The 16,227-nt window shown below is 37.7% G+C and overlaps 1 protein-coding gene across 1 annotated transcript in view; it reads left to right on the top strand.

Moving 5' to 3' along the window:
* The first annotated feature begins 331 nt into the window (after positions 1-331).
* C10H4orf45 (chromosome 10 C4orf45 homolog) overlaps positions 332-16,227 on the top strand; it is a 92,138-nt gene continuing 76,242 nt past the window's right edge. The window contains exon 1 of the mRNA XM_047565989.1: positions 332-395. Coding sequence (XP_047421945.1) covers positions 332-395 — 64 coding nt within the window. The remainder of the gene's footprint in view (positions 396-16,227) is intronic.

The following is a 16,227-nucleotide window of genomic DNA, read 5'->3' as shown; positions in this document are numbered from 1 at the left end:
AAGAGCAACTAGGTTGGTTCCATAGCTTAGCTATTATGAATTGAGCTGTGGACAGGTCTTTTCTAACTCAACATTGACAGATAAGGAAAAATCATTATTGGATGGAGTTCTTGGAAATGCCATTGCTGTATCTGACTATTCTTGGAGATTGGAATATTGGAACTCTGTTAGAAGGAACATCCTAGATCTTTGTCATAAAGAGTCCTTAGCAACCAACCAGCCTAGGTCATGGACAGGGAGAGCAAGAATTATGGTCTTCGGTTCTAACTGGTGCTGGTTAATTGGTCTGAAGAGGTTGAGAAATTCCATTGGCACAGTTAAGACCATAGCCATGGCATCTGTAACATACCGGGAGCCAATATCTAAAACTGTGGGAAAACGGATGATTTTTACAGGTAAACAAAGTCTTGGTATACATACTCCCCAGCAATCTAAAGTTTTTCTCTCTCTCACTTATATGGTTTTCATATAATGGAGGTAATAATGAAATAATTATATGTGTTTATTTTACGTGGGACTGTTTATGTTCATTTGGTTTGGTTGTTGGCACCTTGTTGCCATAAATACATCTTTATAGCAGTTGTCACAGTATCTGAGCCAATTTTTGCATTTTTATTAGCATGGCATTTATGGTTTATGTAAGAACTGCTTGATGTTAATAAAAAGTTTACTTTTAATCAAATTTTAATTAGTGCTTTAAGCCTCTTGTATCATATAAACTTGAGATATTTGCTTGATTAAAAATTTGAGCATGATGGGCATTAAACCTAGTGAAGTTGTTGAACTGTGCTTTATCTTTCAGTTTAAATAATTTGGCCATGTATGTGTGAGGAATTATGATTAAATAAAAACTAGAATATGACTAATTGTGATAAGTCTGTAAGACAAATTGTTTCATCTTATCACCTTTCTTTTCCAAAATATGATCATGTTTTATAATATTACAGAAAAATAATAAAGTTTATGGTGGGTGTGATTTATGTTGCTCATTACCTATCTCATTCCCTTTGTAATATTCTCAGCTTTGGAAAGAACACCCCTTTCCCACTGTGAGTCTTCTTAAAGAAGGTTACTTCACCCCTGGTTTGCTTTGCAACTGCTGGAGTGCGTAGCCAGACTAAGCCAATTACACTTCATCTCCCTGGATAGAAGGGCTTTGGTTGGGCACAGGACCCTTGTCATGACAAGCAGGGCCAACAGGACTCAAAGATGAGGACTATGCAAAAAAAAAGTGCTCCCACTGCTAAAGGGTAGTGAAAATTTGAGTCTGAAGTTGCTGAGAAACTGCATAGAGGTTGGGAACACATGGAGTCTCTGTAGGAGCCAATCCAAAAGAAGGGTCAAGGATCTGGGTGTTATTGAGTCCTGAATTAAACTATGTCTGAAAGCTCTCCTACCTCTGCGACTTGTTTTTAATAGACTTTCTTTTTTTTTTATTGTACTATTTTTTATTTGTTCTAATTAGTTGTACATGATAGTAGAATGCATTTATACATTTGGTAGATCATACATAAATGGAGTGTAATTTCTCATTTTTCTGATTATACATATTATAGGATCACATTGGTCATGCAGTCATACATGTACATGAGGTAATAATGTCTGTTTCTCTCTTCTATCCTTCCTACACCCATACCCCTTCCCCTCCCTTCACTCCCCTCTACCTATTATAAAGTAACTCTATTCTTCCCTAGCCCCCCACCACTTAGGGTGAATTAACATCCGCATATCAGAGAAAACATTCCGTCTTTGTTTCTTTGGGATTGGTTTATTTCACTTAGCATGATATTCTCCAACTTCATTCATTTTCCAGCAAATGTTACAATTTCATTCTTCTTTAAAACTGAGTAGTATTCAACAGATAAATGGATGAGGAAAATGTGATATATATATATATATATATATATATATATATATATATATATCATCTAGGTTGGTTCCATAGTTTAGCAATGGTGAGTTGAGCTGCTATAAACATTGATGTGTCAGCATCAATATAGTATGCTGATTTTAAGTCCTTTGAGTATTAATCGAGGAGTGGGATAACTGGGTCAAATGGTGGTTCCATTCCAAGTTTTCTGAGGAATCTCCATACTGTTTCCCATGGTTGCACCAATTTACATTCTCACCAGCAATGCATGAGTGTACCTTTCCTGACATCCTCACCAACATTTATTGTTGCTTGTATTCTTGATAATTGCCATTCTGACTGGAGTGAGATGGAATCTTAGAGTAGTTTTGATTTTTATTTCTCTAACTGCTAGAGATGTTGAACATTTTTTCATTTATTTATTGATCAATTATATATCTTCTATGAAATGTCTGTTCAGTTCCTTAGCCCATTTATTGATTGGGTTATTTGTTGTTGTTGTTGTTTTTTAGTTATTTATATATCCTAGAGATTAATGCTTGATATGAGGTGTATGTGATAAAGATTTTCTCCCAATCTGTAGACTCTCTCTTCACATTATTGATTGTTTCTTTTGCTGAGAAGAAGCTTTTTAGTGTGAGTCCATCCCATTTATTGATTCTTTCTTTAACTTCTTGTGCTTAAGGGGTCTTACTAAGGAAGTCAGATCCTAGGCCAACATTGTGAAGATTTGAACCTACTTTTTCTTCTATTAGTGGCAGGGTTTCTGTTCTAGTGCCAAAAACATCGACTGGAGAAATAACCTATTCAACAAATGTTGCTGGGGAAAATGGAAAGCCACATGTAAAAAAAAAAATGAAATTAAACCTTTATCTCTTATCTGGCACGAAACTCAACTCAAAGTGGATCAAAGACTTAGACTTTATTTTGTATAGAAGTATATTTACAGAAAAATTACAAAGTTAGCATGGAGCACTCTCATATATCCCTACACACAGTTTCCTCAGTTATCATTACTACTATTATTATTACTTGGTGCAGGGGATTGAAACCAAAGTCTGGTGCATGCTAGACAAATACTGTGCCACTGAGCTAATGCGTCAATACTCCTTAATTACTGCATCTGTTTATTAGCATGGTACATTTGTTACAATTCATGAATTCATGTTACAATTCATGATAGAACCAACTAAAATGCATACTTCATTCATATCAGTGTTACCTAATATCCTTTTTCTGTTCCAAAATTCTATCCAGAATGCCACATAACATTTGATGGTCATGTTTCCTTAGGCTCCTCTTGGTTGTGACAGTTTCTCATACTTTTCCTTGTTTTTGATGACCTTGACAGTTTTGAAGGAATATTAATCAGGTATATTGTAGGATGCTCCTCAATTTGAATCTGTCTGCTGTTTTTCTTAAGATTAAACTGGGGTTTTGACTTCTTTGGGAGAAAGATCACAAAGGTAAAGTGCATTTTCATCATGTCATAGATAGATGCTGTCAACGTGATCTGTAACTGTTTATTTTGACCGTGGTCACCTGGCTGACATGGTGTTTGTTGGGTCTCTCCATTGTAAGGTTATTTTTTTCTTCTCTTTCTCTAATGTGCTCATTGGAAGGAAGTCTCTATGTGTAGCCTGAACTTAAGGAGAGGTAGTTTTGCTCCTTTTCCTTGAAGATAGAGCATCTACATACACTATCTGCAAATATTCTGCATGGGAGAGTTGTCTTTTCTATCCTATTTATTAATTTATTTAATCATTTATATCAGTATGAACTCCTGGATATTTATTTTCTACTGTGGGCTATCATTAATGCTGATTGATTTTATTGCAAATTGTCCCAGCTTTGTCCATTGAGAGATCAATTGTCCCCTGTGTCCCTTTAACATAGTCCCATCAATGTGGGTGGTTTGTTTGCTTTGCTTTGGGTAGCACTTCCTTACCTTTCTAGTACTAGAAGTTTCTCTAAGATCATTTTGTGTATTTCCTGTCTAGTCCTAGACAGAACTGAGCCCCAGTTCCTTTTATGGGAAAATAGATTAGAAACTAAAAACTGGACACTAGGTGTGCTAATTCTACTGGAGTATGGCTTCCTTTAGGCTTTCTCAACTGACAGAGCAAGAAAATATATGTGTATATGCAAATCTATAAAAATTCCAATGTGTAAATCATCTGTATATTAAGTTCAAGGTGAATTTTTGATCATGTCTTCAAATTTAATCCATTTCTATATGAATCATTCTAGCCTCTTCCCCTTGCTTCTGTGTAAAACCACACTCCAATATTAAGAAATATGGCTCCCAGCTATACCCCATCTATTTTTTTCTTTTTTTTTTTTTTGTGGTGCTGGGGATCGAACCCAGGGCCTTGTGCTTGCAAGGCAAGCACTCTACCGACTGAGCTATCTCCCCAGCCCTATCCCATCTATTTTTAAAATTTATTTATAGTCTTTATCTACAACACCATCAGAGTTAGTAACCCATACACCTTGCAGGGGAAAAATGTTATCAGCTAGAGTACAGTGCTTACCTGCAGTTCCTTTTACCTTTGGTCTTACAAACTACTCATTTCCTAAGTTATTTAAGTTAGCATCTCCCTGTCACCCCTCTAGCACACTTGTTTTGTACATTTGTAATAGTTACATTTTCTTGTCACAGTCTGAAATACCTCCTTCAGACCCCCAACCTCCTAAATGATTTTTAAAATTTTCATACATTAAACTTTGCTTTTTGTGCCATAAAGTATAGGAGTTTTGACGAATTCATAAAGGCATATGTCCACCACAATTGAATCATACAGAATAGTTTCATCCCTCTAAAGATCTCCTGTGCCTCACTCGTTTCTTTCCATTCTTCTCTCCCAAGCTCCTGACTTTTTTCACTTTCTATAATTTTTCCTTTTCCTGAATGTCTGTGTTAGTTGACTTTTCAACACTGTTACTAAAATACCTGACAAGAATAACTTAGAAGTGGGATAGCTTATTTTGGCTCACAGTTTCAGAGGTTCAGCCATGGTTGGCCCACCCCATCACTTTGGGTCCAAGTGAGGCAAGGCCTCATGGTGGAAGGATGTGGCAGATGAGCACTGCTCCATTCATGGCATCCAGGAAACAGAGAGAAAAGGGAAGTGGTCACAGGAAAGATGAACTCTTCCAGGCCATACCCCAGTGACCCATACCTTCCCTCCCACCCCACCTGCCATCGTTACCACCCAGTTAGTCCATTCAGATTAGAAAGAACTGATTAGGTCACGGTTCTACTAATCCAATCACTTCACCTCTGAACATTCCTGCATTAACGTAAGAGCTTTCAGTGGCTAGCTTGTACCCAAACCATAGTAATGTTATAGACCTGAAATCAGATATGTAGTCTTGCTAGTCTTCTTTCCCTCATCAATATGAACTCAGTGGTCCTCCATATCTTTTCATGGCTTGATGGTTCATTTTTTTTAATTGGGTAATGAAATTTCACTGTATGGATATATCACAATTGCCTTATTCATTCACCTGTTGAAGGACATCTTGGCTGCTTCCAGTTTTTGGCAATTGTGAAAAACAACTTCTATAAATGTTCATGTGCAGGATTTTGTCTACATGTTTTCAGATCAATTTGGTAAATATCTAGGAGTGTGATTGGTAGATTATATGTTTAACTTTGTAATAAACAGCCCAACTGTTTTCCAAACTAGGTATACTGTTTTACACTTCCACTAGCAACAAAGGAGAGTCCTTGTTGCTTTGCATCCTTATCAACATGTGGTATTTGTTTTTTGATTTCGATCATTCTAATAGGTGTGTAGTTGAATCAAGTTTTTTTTTTTTTTTTTTTTTTTGCGGTGCTGGGGATCAAACCCAGGGCCCTGTGCTTATAAGGCAAGCACTTTACCAACTGAGCTATCTCCCCAGCCCTGAATCAAGTTTTAATTCACAATTGCCTACTGACCAATGATGTCGAGCATGTTTGCATATTATTTATCTGCCATTTGTATACTTTCATTTTTAAGGTATCTTTTTTTGTTTGTCCTTTTAATAGTGGACTTTTTTAAAAAAAAATCTTATTGCTGCATTTTTATAGGTTTTGTGTATATTTTGCATATACAAGTTCTTTCTTAGATAAGTGTTTTGCAAAAATTTTCTCCCAGTCTGTGACTTGCTTTTTCATCCTTTTAATGTAGTCCTTCAAAGAGCAAAGTTTTTAACTTTAATAAAATGCAATATCAAGTTTTTCTCTTGTAGATTATCTTTTCCTTATTGTATTTAAAAACATCACCAAACCCAAGGTTGCCTAGAGTTTTCTCCTGTGTTCTCTTTTAGAAGTCTATGTTTTTGTTTAAGTTTGTGATACATTTTGAAGCACTTTTTGTGCCTCTTAAATTTGGCATTTCCATCAGTCAATAAATTTCCTCTTTTCCTTAAGCCAGTTTAGGCACTTGCAACTGTAAAAGAATCTTAATTGATACTTAAAATTTTTAAAAGAATTTTGTCAGTGTATACTCAATGTTATATATTTACATGGTTCAAATTCTTATCCCTTTGATAGGTTTATGGTCTTTCCTTGTATTGATATATAATAATAAACTTCATGTTCCCCAGCATTTTATATTTAATTTCCAGATTTTCACTGCCATTAATAAAGCTGAATACTTTTTCATCCTTTTTTTTTTTTTCTTTTTTTTGTTATTTCTTGTGGCATATTTATAGAGAGTAAAAATTAGCAGATGAAAAGAACAAATAGATGTTTAACTCCTATTAATGACAAAAGCTTTGAAGGATTATGTAAAATACTATGAAAAATATGTATGTATTTAAAGCCCCCTAGTATGTTAAAAATTACTTCTATTTATTTTGAAGAAGTATGTATAAATTATTTTTCCCTTCAGCTTTTGAACATTTTATTATGAATGTTTTCATAACACGTCAACAAACTCCCACTTACCTGTTAGTCATATTTAACAATTACTGAAATTTTGCCACACCGACCTTTTTACTATGAAAATCTAATATGATAAACCATTTTATAAAGAGATTTTTAAAATATTTTAGAGAATGGTTATATGTTTTCAAAACATCTGTGTACATATAAGCGATAAAATTGGTGAACCCATTTCCAGGTCCTATGCTGTTTTAAAGTTCAAAAATTATATTTATTAAAAATTACAATTTGTGTGTGTGTGATGGTGGGGATTGAACCCAGGGCCTTCCACATGCAAAGCATGTGTTCTACCCCTAAGCTGCACCCCAGGCCCTAAAAATACCTCAATCAGAATTTTTTTCATGAATTTTCACTTGGTCCAAGATATGTGTAGAATAGTAAATATAGGACATTTTAAAAGTACATAGCCAGGCCTGTTAGCACACGCCTATAGTGCCAACAACTCCTAAGGTTTAGGCAGAAGGATCACCTAAGCTGATGAGGTCGAGGCCATCGTGGGCAACACAGCATGACTCTACCTAAAAAATACAAAAATAAGAAGCTACAATAACAGATAATCTAATTCAACCTAACATTTTCCAGGTGGGTTCAGAGAAGCTAAGTGATTCATACAGCCTGGATCAGAAGGAATGGGAGCCTCTGCCTGGCCCCTGTTTATATGGTGTATTTATGTGCATTTTATCCAGATTACTATCTAAATAAAAATATTAATGTGCTTCACCATTATATATCTACTAAAAATAGTTTTCGCGTAAACCAGGAATATTTCAGAACCCCACCTTATGATGGAGTGGTCATAGCACAGGGTTTTTGATAAGAATATATTAGAACTAGAAATGGTGAAAAACAGTGTGATGAATTAAACTGTAAGCAGTAGGAAAAGTACATAAATGCATACATAATTTTGAAAAGTATTGCTCCATTAGTCTGGGTTTCAGATCCATTTATTCATCTCATTTTTTGCCCTGTGAAACTGTCACACTAATAGTCATGTCTCAAATTCAATTATTTTAAAAATAGAAAATGACTTCACACTGAATTGCCAGTGGTTTCCTGTTTAAAGAAAGAATAAAATAGCCCTACTGCTGCATATTTAGCTCCAGTCTCAGAACTATAATCCATGAAGGAAATACTGTATATTTTAAAAAACTAATTCATGACAAAAGCTTATACATTTTAATGATATGAAACATGGGTTGGCTAAACTGCATTTTACTTATATGTTTTTATTTATTTTAAACTGCATTTTTTTATGTTGTCATAAAATGCCATTTGCCCTGAGTCATAATTTGTTCTGTGATTTACATCTATCCTTACCATAAATTGTTGATCTATTCAAATATGGTAAAAATTTAGGGGCCAAAAGTGTAGCTCAGTGGTGGAGTGCCTGCTTAGCATGTGCTGGGTTCAGTCCTCAGCACCAAAAACAAGAGTATAAAATAAAAAAAAGAAATTAGCTCAGTGGCAGAGTGCTTGCCTAGCATATGTGAAGCACTGGGTTCGATCCTTAGCACCACATAAAAATAAATAAATAAAATAAAGGCGCTGTGTCCATCTACAACTACATTTTTTTTTTTAATTAAAAAAAAAGAAAAATTAAGGGATTGGGATCGTAGTTCAGTGGTAGAATGCTTGCTTGCCTAACCTGAGTAAGGTCCTGGGTTCAATCCCCAGAACCACAAATAGAAAAAAAAAAAAAAAGTAAAGCTTAGTTGGAAAAGATCTTCTGATGGAATATAGTGAGCATTTATGTAAAATAAAATAATTGAGCATAGCTAGCCTAACCACATCCAGCTGCACTGACTTACTTGCTTTCTGAGGGCCTATTAGATATGAGGTCCTCCTCCTAGCATACCAAGAGTGCAGGCCTTATGCAGTCCTTCCTTATTTTCTACCATGCATTGTTCTTCTTATATGATACATTATTATTTTGACAAAAGCATGTGTCATGTAAGATAAGGCTGGGGTGAAGACCTTACCCAAGGTGCTTGCAATTCCAAATCAATCCTACCTTAAATTGTTGGTCACTCAAAATTATTACCAATATGATTTGTTGCCATTGCTTTGAAAAGCATTTAACCAACCCGTTAGAAGAGAGTTTCCAACAAAAAGCTTTGTCTCAATCTCAAGTACTGCTCTCTCTCTCTTGTTTAAAAATATTTTTTTAGTTATAGATGGACACAATGCCTTTATTTATTTATTTATTTTTATATAGTGCTGAGGATCAAACCCAGTGCCTCGCACATGCTAGGTGGGCACATTACCACTAAGCCACAACCCCAGACCCAGTACTTCTCTTTTTGTTTTAAATTATGTTTTGAAAACAACAAGCATCTTTATTACATGAGCTAAGATGGAAGGATGAGAATTTGTCTTCTTGTCTTGATTTAATTTTCCAAACTTGACACCTTATACGTTTTGTTATTATCACTTCTTTAAATCAAGGTGAAATACTCATAATTAGGGGGGAAAACAAAGATTAACTGACTGTTTGCTGTATGCTAGGCACTGTGCTATCTGATAGGAAATAGAGATGAAAATGATGTTCCTGCTTTCAGATGAAAAAACTGAAAATTGGACATCAATCAGCTTTCTCCCTTAACCTTTCTGAACTCAGTTTTCTTAATTTGAGGGTAATAGCACCTACTTCATATAAATTCAATCGCTTTAAACAATTTTTTTTTTCCCTTGAAGATGATGATCTGGGAGAGAGAGGTGCTGAGAAAAGAACAGAAAAAATAATGTTAAAATCCAATTTTTTTCCTTCTCTCTCTCTCTTTTGTAATGCTGGGGATCCAGCCCAGGGCCTTGCACATGCTAAGTAAGCCCTCTATCACTGTGCTACATCCCAGCCCTTTTTTAGATTTTTTTATTTTGAGACAGGGTCACGCTAATTGCCCAGGTTGGCCTCCAATTTGTAATCCTCCTGCCTCAACCTCCTGAGACACTGGGAATGCACTACCATGCCCCACTCATCTTCTTTTCTTAATAAACCAACCAAGTATACTTTTTTCCCCTAAGTCTGAAGTCAACAAGTATGTTTTTAAAGGGTAGGGGAAGAAATAATCTAAGATTATGTAAGTGGTTTTAAAACCTTAATGTGAATATGATTCACCTGGGGAGTCTCATTAAAATGCAGATTCTGATTACAAAGGTCTGATGTGGGCCTGGGAATCTGCATGTCTGTCAAGCACCCAGGTAAGAACGCTCTTGTTTCAGGAACCACACATTGTAGCAAAGATCTAAACAACCCTGGCTCCACCATTTACTTACTATGACCTTGAAAAAGCTAACTGCACCTCTGTGCCTCAGTTTTACTATCACTTAAACAGCAAGGAAAATATCTGCTCCATAGCATGGCTGGGAGTTTTATGTGAGTTAATGCATGCAGAGTTTTTGCCAGTCTGGGATGTGGTAAGCTCCAGGATGTGTTAACTATTGTCATCTGACAGATATCACTAGCAAAGCAAGTAAACTACTGGCTACTGGGCTTGAAGATGAAGTTATTTGTAGTGCTGGTAATGAAAGCCCATGATTGAATCCAGGATGCCTAACTAATGAGCCACATCCCCAACCCTTTTTATGTTTTATTTTGAGATAGGATCTTGTTAAGTTGCTTAGGGCCTCACCAAGTTGCTGAGGCTGGCTTTGAACCCACCGTCCTCTGGCCTTAGTCTCCTGAGTCGGCAAATAATTTCTTAACCTGCCTTTTGGGTTTTCCTTTAAATCTAATCTCAATAAAATTAAAAACAAGGGCTGGGGAGATAACTCAGCTGGTAAAGTGCTTGCCTCGCAAGCACAAGGCCCTGAGTTCGATCCCCAGCACCACACACACAAAAAAAATTTTTGTGGAAGGATGGCAGATTTTGGAATTCTATCTATAAACTTCACTAGTTTATCTAATTTTGATGGAAAACTCTATGTCATTCTATAGTCAGGAAGAATGGAAAGATCTCATGAGGTGGGAAATCTTTTACTATGAGCATAGTCTTTGTTTGTTTACCTTGAATCCATTTCCTTTTCCTTTCCTCTCCTGCAAGAAGAGAAAGCATACACTGAACTCTCTGGCAAGGAAGCGCTTTACCCTTGACACCTGCTGCGTATGATCTTAGTCAATTTCATTCACAGCAAGTGATAAAGGATAAAGTGCCTCACTCTCTTGCTAATGCCAGTCACCAGCAATTATCTCAGAAAAGGTAGACCCTTTCACAGCACCTATCAAAAGACCCTTTTGACCACTGATATCACCTTATAGAAAAATATACCCTAAGAAAAAGGCTGAGGTGGAGAGATGAGACCCATGTCTTTGAGAACAGTGGCACAAAAGCACACATCGAATCATCATGTTGGTCAGATCATCTATTTGGGGCAGCACCTTCTAAATAGAGATAATTCTGGGGAAACTGCAAGAGTGCAGGAGATGTAATGACTTGAGGGGAGGAAATGAGCAGACTGGTGGCTCCTGCTGGGTGGCAAGGGTTGAACCAGACGAACACCCCAAGGAGACCAACTTCTCCATTTATAAGCAGAGCCTGAGCAGGATGGAACCCCTAATCAGGAAGATGCCTGACCCTGGCTCAGAAAAGTACCTACCACAGCCGTAGGAAATCTCCTTCTAGGGGAGGGAGAGGGGGTCTGCTCTATTTCTAAACTTTATTCTTGGCAGTCAAGTGAACCACCCTGGAAACAGAGATGAAGGGAACCTGAGGGTAGAGCCAGCAAGCCTTAGTGGCAGGAATAAATGCAGCAGTTTCCAAGTTCACTGAACAGTGATCAAAACTCACCAGTGCAAGGGTTGGGGGTATAGCTCAGTTGGTAGAGTGCTTGCCTTGCAAACACAAGGCCCTGGGTTCAATCCCCAGTAGCACCCCCCCCCCAAAAAAAAAAAAAAAAAAAAAAAAAAACTCACCAGTGCATAGTTGGGAGAGTTGGCAGCAACTGAGGAAACAAAGACAGTGTGCTGTGAAATGTGAGCCACATCCAGTTTCTGGGTCCTCTGTGACATTCTATTATGGGTAACACTAAGCTCTCTGTACTAGTTATGATCTTCTAGGAAAAACAGAACCAAGAGGATAAATGTAGACATACAGAAAGAGGTTTATTGTGAGGGATTGGCTCAAGTGATTACGAAGGCTGAGAAATCCAGGATCTGCTGTCTGTAAGCTGGAGAACCAGAAGTCAGTGATGTAGTCCCACTGCTAACCGGGAGCGCTGATGTCTGAGCTCAAACGGAGAGAAAATTCACACTTCTGCCACCTGTTTTGTTCTAATGGGGCCTTAACAACTTGGATGATGCCCACCCACATTGGTGAAGGCCTCCCTTTCCTCAGTCTACCAATGCAAATTGATCTTTTCTGGAAACACCCTCACAGACACAATCAGAAACAACGTTTTACCAGCTATCTGAACGTCCTCTAGCTCAGACAACTTAACACAAAATTAACCATCACAATTTCTCTGCAGGCAACTCAGAGTTAACCACAATTACAAATCTAGGGCATTGCTTCTCCCAGTGTAATCTTCCTAAGAATCACTTATGGGAGATACTGAAGAATGCCAAGTCTAGGACCTGTACCTCAAATGCTGAGCTAATTCTTCTGGAACTGTGAAACCTGCATGATAAAGAAGCTTGCCAGAAAAATAAGGTACATGTGTGGAACTCAGTGGACCCGAGAACAATAGGAACCCTACACATTCAGCTCCTTGAAGCTACCACATGCTCCAATTCTATTTCTTCTTTTCTTGTTTAAGTGCTGGAAATTGAACCCAGGGCCTTGTTCATGCTAGGAAAGTGCTCTACCCCTAAGCAGCAATCCCCAAACCCAATATTGCTGCTCTTAGAGATCTAACTTGCCTGTGAGAGAGGAGGCTTTTTTTTTTTTTTTTTTTTTTTTTTTTTTTTTTTTTTGAGGTGGTAGCACTGCTATGTTGCTTAGTCTGGTCCCAAACTTCTGGGATCAAGTGATGGTTCTGTCTCAGCCTCCCCAGAGCTGAGATTACAGGTGTGTGCCACTGTGCCTGGTTTTCAACCATTTCTCATGGTGCTGGGGATTAGAACCCAGGACCTTGTGCATGTGAGGCAAGCACTCTACCAATTGAGCTATATCCCCAACCCTCAACCATTGATTTTTTTAAAAAGCAATTTAAAAGCCCACATTATTTTTTTAAAAAGGGATGGAAACATTTGTATAATTCAAATTAGTGTGCATTGTACCATTCTTTAAATGATTGTATAAAAATAAAATCTGTTTTTCAGCCCAATGAATGATAGTACTGATGGCAGGATAATTAGGAAACTGAGTTGTCAAAATTTATGCAAACAAAACCATGCGAAGTTAAGGGAAGATTAGTGAATAAATGCTGATAGCGTTCCAGTTAGATAAATTCTCTGCTCTTAACAAGCAAATAATACCTCCCACATCTCTTTCCTTTAGAGATTTTGAGTCTTTCAAAGTTCAATTTATAAGTTAAATAGCTATCATTGCCTTTTTTCTACAAAACGGAAACAGAACAAAGTTGACACGCTAGTCATGTGTGCTAAAAGAAGATATTAAAAAAAAACCCTCCCAAACCTGTGATCTTGCAATACCAGGAATGATATGGCAGATCACATTCATTTCCTTTTCTGGGGATTCTGTAGCCACTTAGAACACAAGATCCACCGCTGAACCGTGCCCACTTTCCCCATCACCACCCTACACCAGGGTGTGCAGGCACCTGTGCACACACATACCCTTTGAGACGTGGAAATGTCCTGAGGGATGCCTTGTCTGCATGGATACAAAACAAACAAACAAAATTCTCACTCGCATATCTCAGAGACCACTTTTTTCCCTTTTCTCAAAATAAGGGAGTGTCTTAGACTCTCTCCGTTTGAGCTGAAAATAAGGAAAAGCTTATCATTGACCTAAGCACACAACCACTCAGAAGATAAAGACTGAGAATGAGAATTTGCAGTAAATTGCATAATGCTATGTGACCTCTATCTCTGTTTCTGGGTAGTGAGTGGAGATATGCTGTGGAAATATGGTCTGTCTGTGTGGGTTGTTTTGTGTGAAGACTATAATGTATTTATGTCCATCTACATATTAGCCAAGAACCCCATTAAACATTGCTTGATAAATAATTTCCTGCTGCTGCTCATGGGGGAACATTCTGAGGTATGTGCTCCAGTGTGGAGAAACTGTTCAATCCCAAGTCAATGGGAGAAATCGAGAGTCTCTGCCTTATGATTTTAAGTTTTGTGGTTATTGGTCCATGTTATTTTCTTTCTTTCCTTCCTTCCTTCCTTCCTTCCTTCCTTCCTTCCTTCCTTCCTTCCTTCCTTCCTTCCTTCTTTCCTTTTTCTTTTCTTTCTTTCTTATTGGTACTGAAGATTAAACCCCCTGGAACTCTACCATTGAATTACATCCCCAGCCTTTTTTAAAAATTTTTTGTTTTGAGACAGGGTCTTGCTAAGTTACTGAGAGTCTCACCAAGTTGACAAGGCTGATCTTGAACTTGCCATCCTCTGCCTCAGTCTCTCGACTCACTGGGATTACAGGCATGCACCACCATGCCTGGCTCCATAGCATCTTCACAGGGATGACTGCCTCCACTTGGCAGTCACATTTGCTCCCTGTTCTACTTTTGCTTTAATGGTCTTGGAGGATTACTCTGGAAGACTAAGATATTTATACATAACATCCAATCTTTAAGTTAGACAATCTCAAACATCATTTCCAGATTGAGATAGGAATCTGCCCAACCATTTTTTGTGTAACGATATGAAATAAACATAGACAAAAACTGTACTTGTCAGTATGGAGAATCCTCAGAAAGCTTGGAATGGACCCAACATTTTACCAGCTATCTCACTCCTTGGTTTATACCCAAAGGACTTAAAATCAGCATACTACAGTGATGCAGCCACATCAATGTTCATAGCTAGATTAATTCACAATAGCTAGATTGTGGAACCAACCTAGATGCCCTTCAATTGACGAATGGATAAAGAAACTGTGGTATATATACACAATGGAATATTACTCAGCCATAAAGAAGAATAAATTATGGCATTTACTGGTAAATGAATGAAGTTGGAAAATATCATGCTAAGTGAAATAAAGCTCAAAAAAACCAAAGGCCAAATGTTTTCTCTGGTAAGCGCATGACAATATATAATGAGGGGGGAGTGATGAGGCGAAGAGAAGAATGAAGGAACTTTGGATGGTGTAGAGGAAAATGGGGTGGGAGGGAGTGGGGGATGGAAAGATAGTAGAATGAAACAGGCAGTATTACCCTATGTATACATAGGATTACATGAATGTTGTGAATCTACGTTGAGTCCAACCATATATGAAAAGTTGTACCCCATTTGTGTACAATGAATCAAAATGTGTCTGTAAAAATAAAAAGATTTTAATAAAAAAAAAAACTGTACTTGTCAATGTCCACTTCACCACTGTAAATCCCCTGAAATAGGACAGAGTTCCTTAACTTAAAATGATTCAAGTTAAAACATATATTGGAGGCTGAGCATGTGCTCAGAGGAAAGAAAAATGGAAAGGAACCCCTATCTGGCCCATGGCAGAGGGCCCGAGTGCAGGGATACTTCAACTTGCTGGCACTCATTTTCTCACATCTCAACTAGCCACATGGAGTGGATAAAATTTTGAGCAAATGACTCTGACAAAAGGCAGCTTTAGAGACAGCTTCTACCATAGCAGTTATTCTTCAATCTGTTCATTGAAACAAATCTTCTACCACCTTCCACAGCTGAAGTATTTTTGATCTCTGTGTTTATTACCCTCCCCAGGCCCTTGCCCATCTCTCCATATCTTCTCTGTCTCCCATAGTTAACAAAGAGTTGGAAGAAGAATGAGAAGGATGAGGATGTACATCAAGAATTGGTCTATGTTTACATTTAGGGAATTTTGGTCAGAGCTTTGAAATTCAGTTTCTCTACAGAACTGATTTACTGCCCTCTCCCACCAGCGAGCAAATTCAACAGGCCAGTTGGCATGTTCATTTCCTTGGCCCTCTCTCCTGGCTTTAGTTTCCACTGTTGTTCAGGTGGATGAAAACATATTGTGGCCACACCCACACCCTGGTTGAGGTTGACCAGCTCCCCCAATTTACCCAAGATGAGGGGCTACCTAGTTCACTGAATTTTCAATGATAAATAGATGAGCACCTGGTCACTCTAACTCTAACTCTATTGCTGCCCTAGTCAGGCCAGTGTCCCCAGACCCAGTGTCAATTTACTTTGGAAGACAGGATTCAGATAAGCACAGAGCAGGATGGGAAGTGTTCATGACATCAGGATCCTGGGTAAGAGTTCCCTCATATACAGACCATCACTGACTTCCTATCTTGTAATCAGAGAAGGGGAAAAAGTTTGAGCTATGCCACAATTGTCATTAGGTAGATATGTTCCTCT

Source organism: Sciurus carolinensis, chromosome 10 (assembly GCF_902686445.1).
Source record: "Sciurus carolinensis chromosome 10, mSciCar1.2, whole genome shotgun sequence".
Lineage (NCBI taxonomy): Eukaryota > Metazoa > Chordata > Mammalia > Rodentia > Sciuridae > Sciurus > Sciurus carolinensis.
Note: the sequence above shows the minus strand (reverse complement) of the source record. Positions and strands in the feature narration are given on the sequence as shown.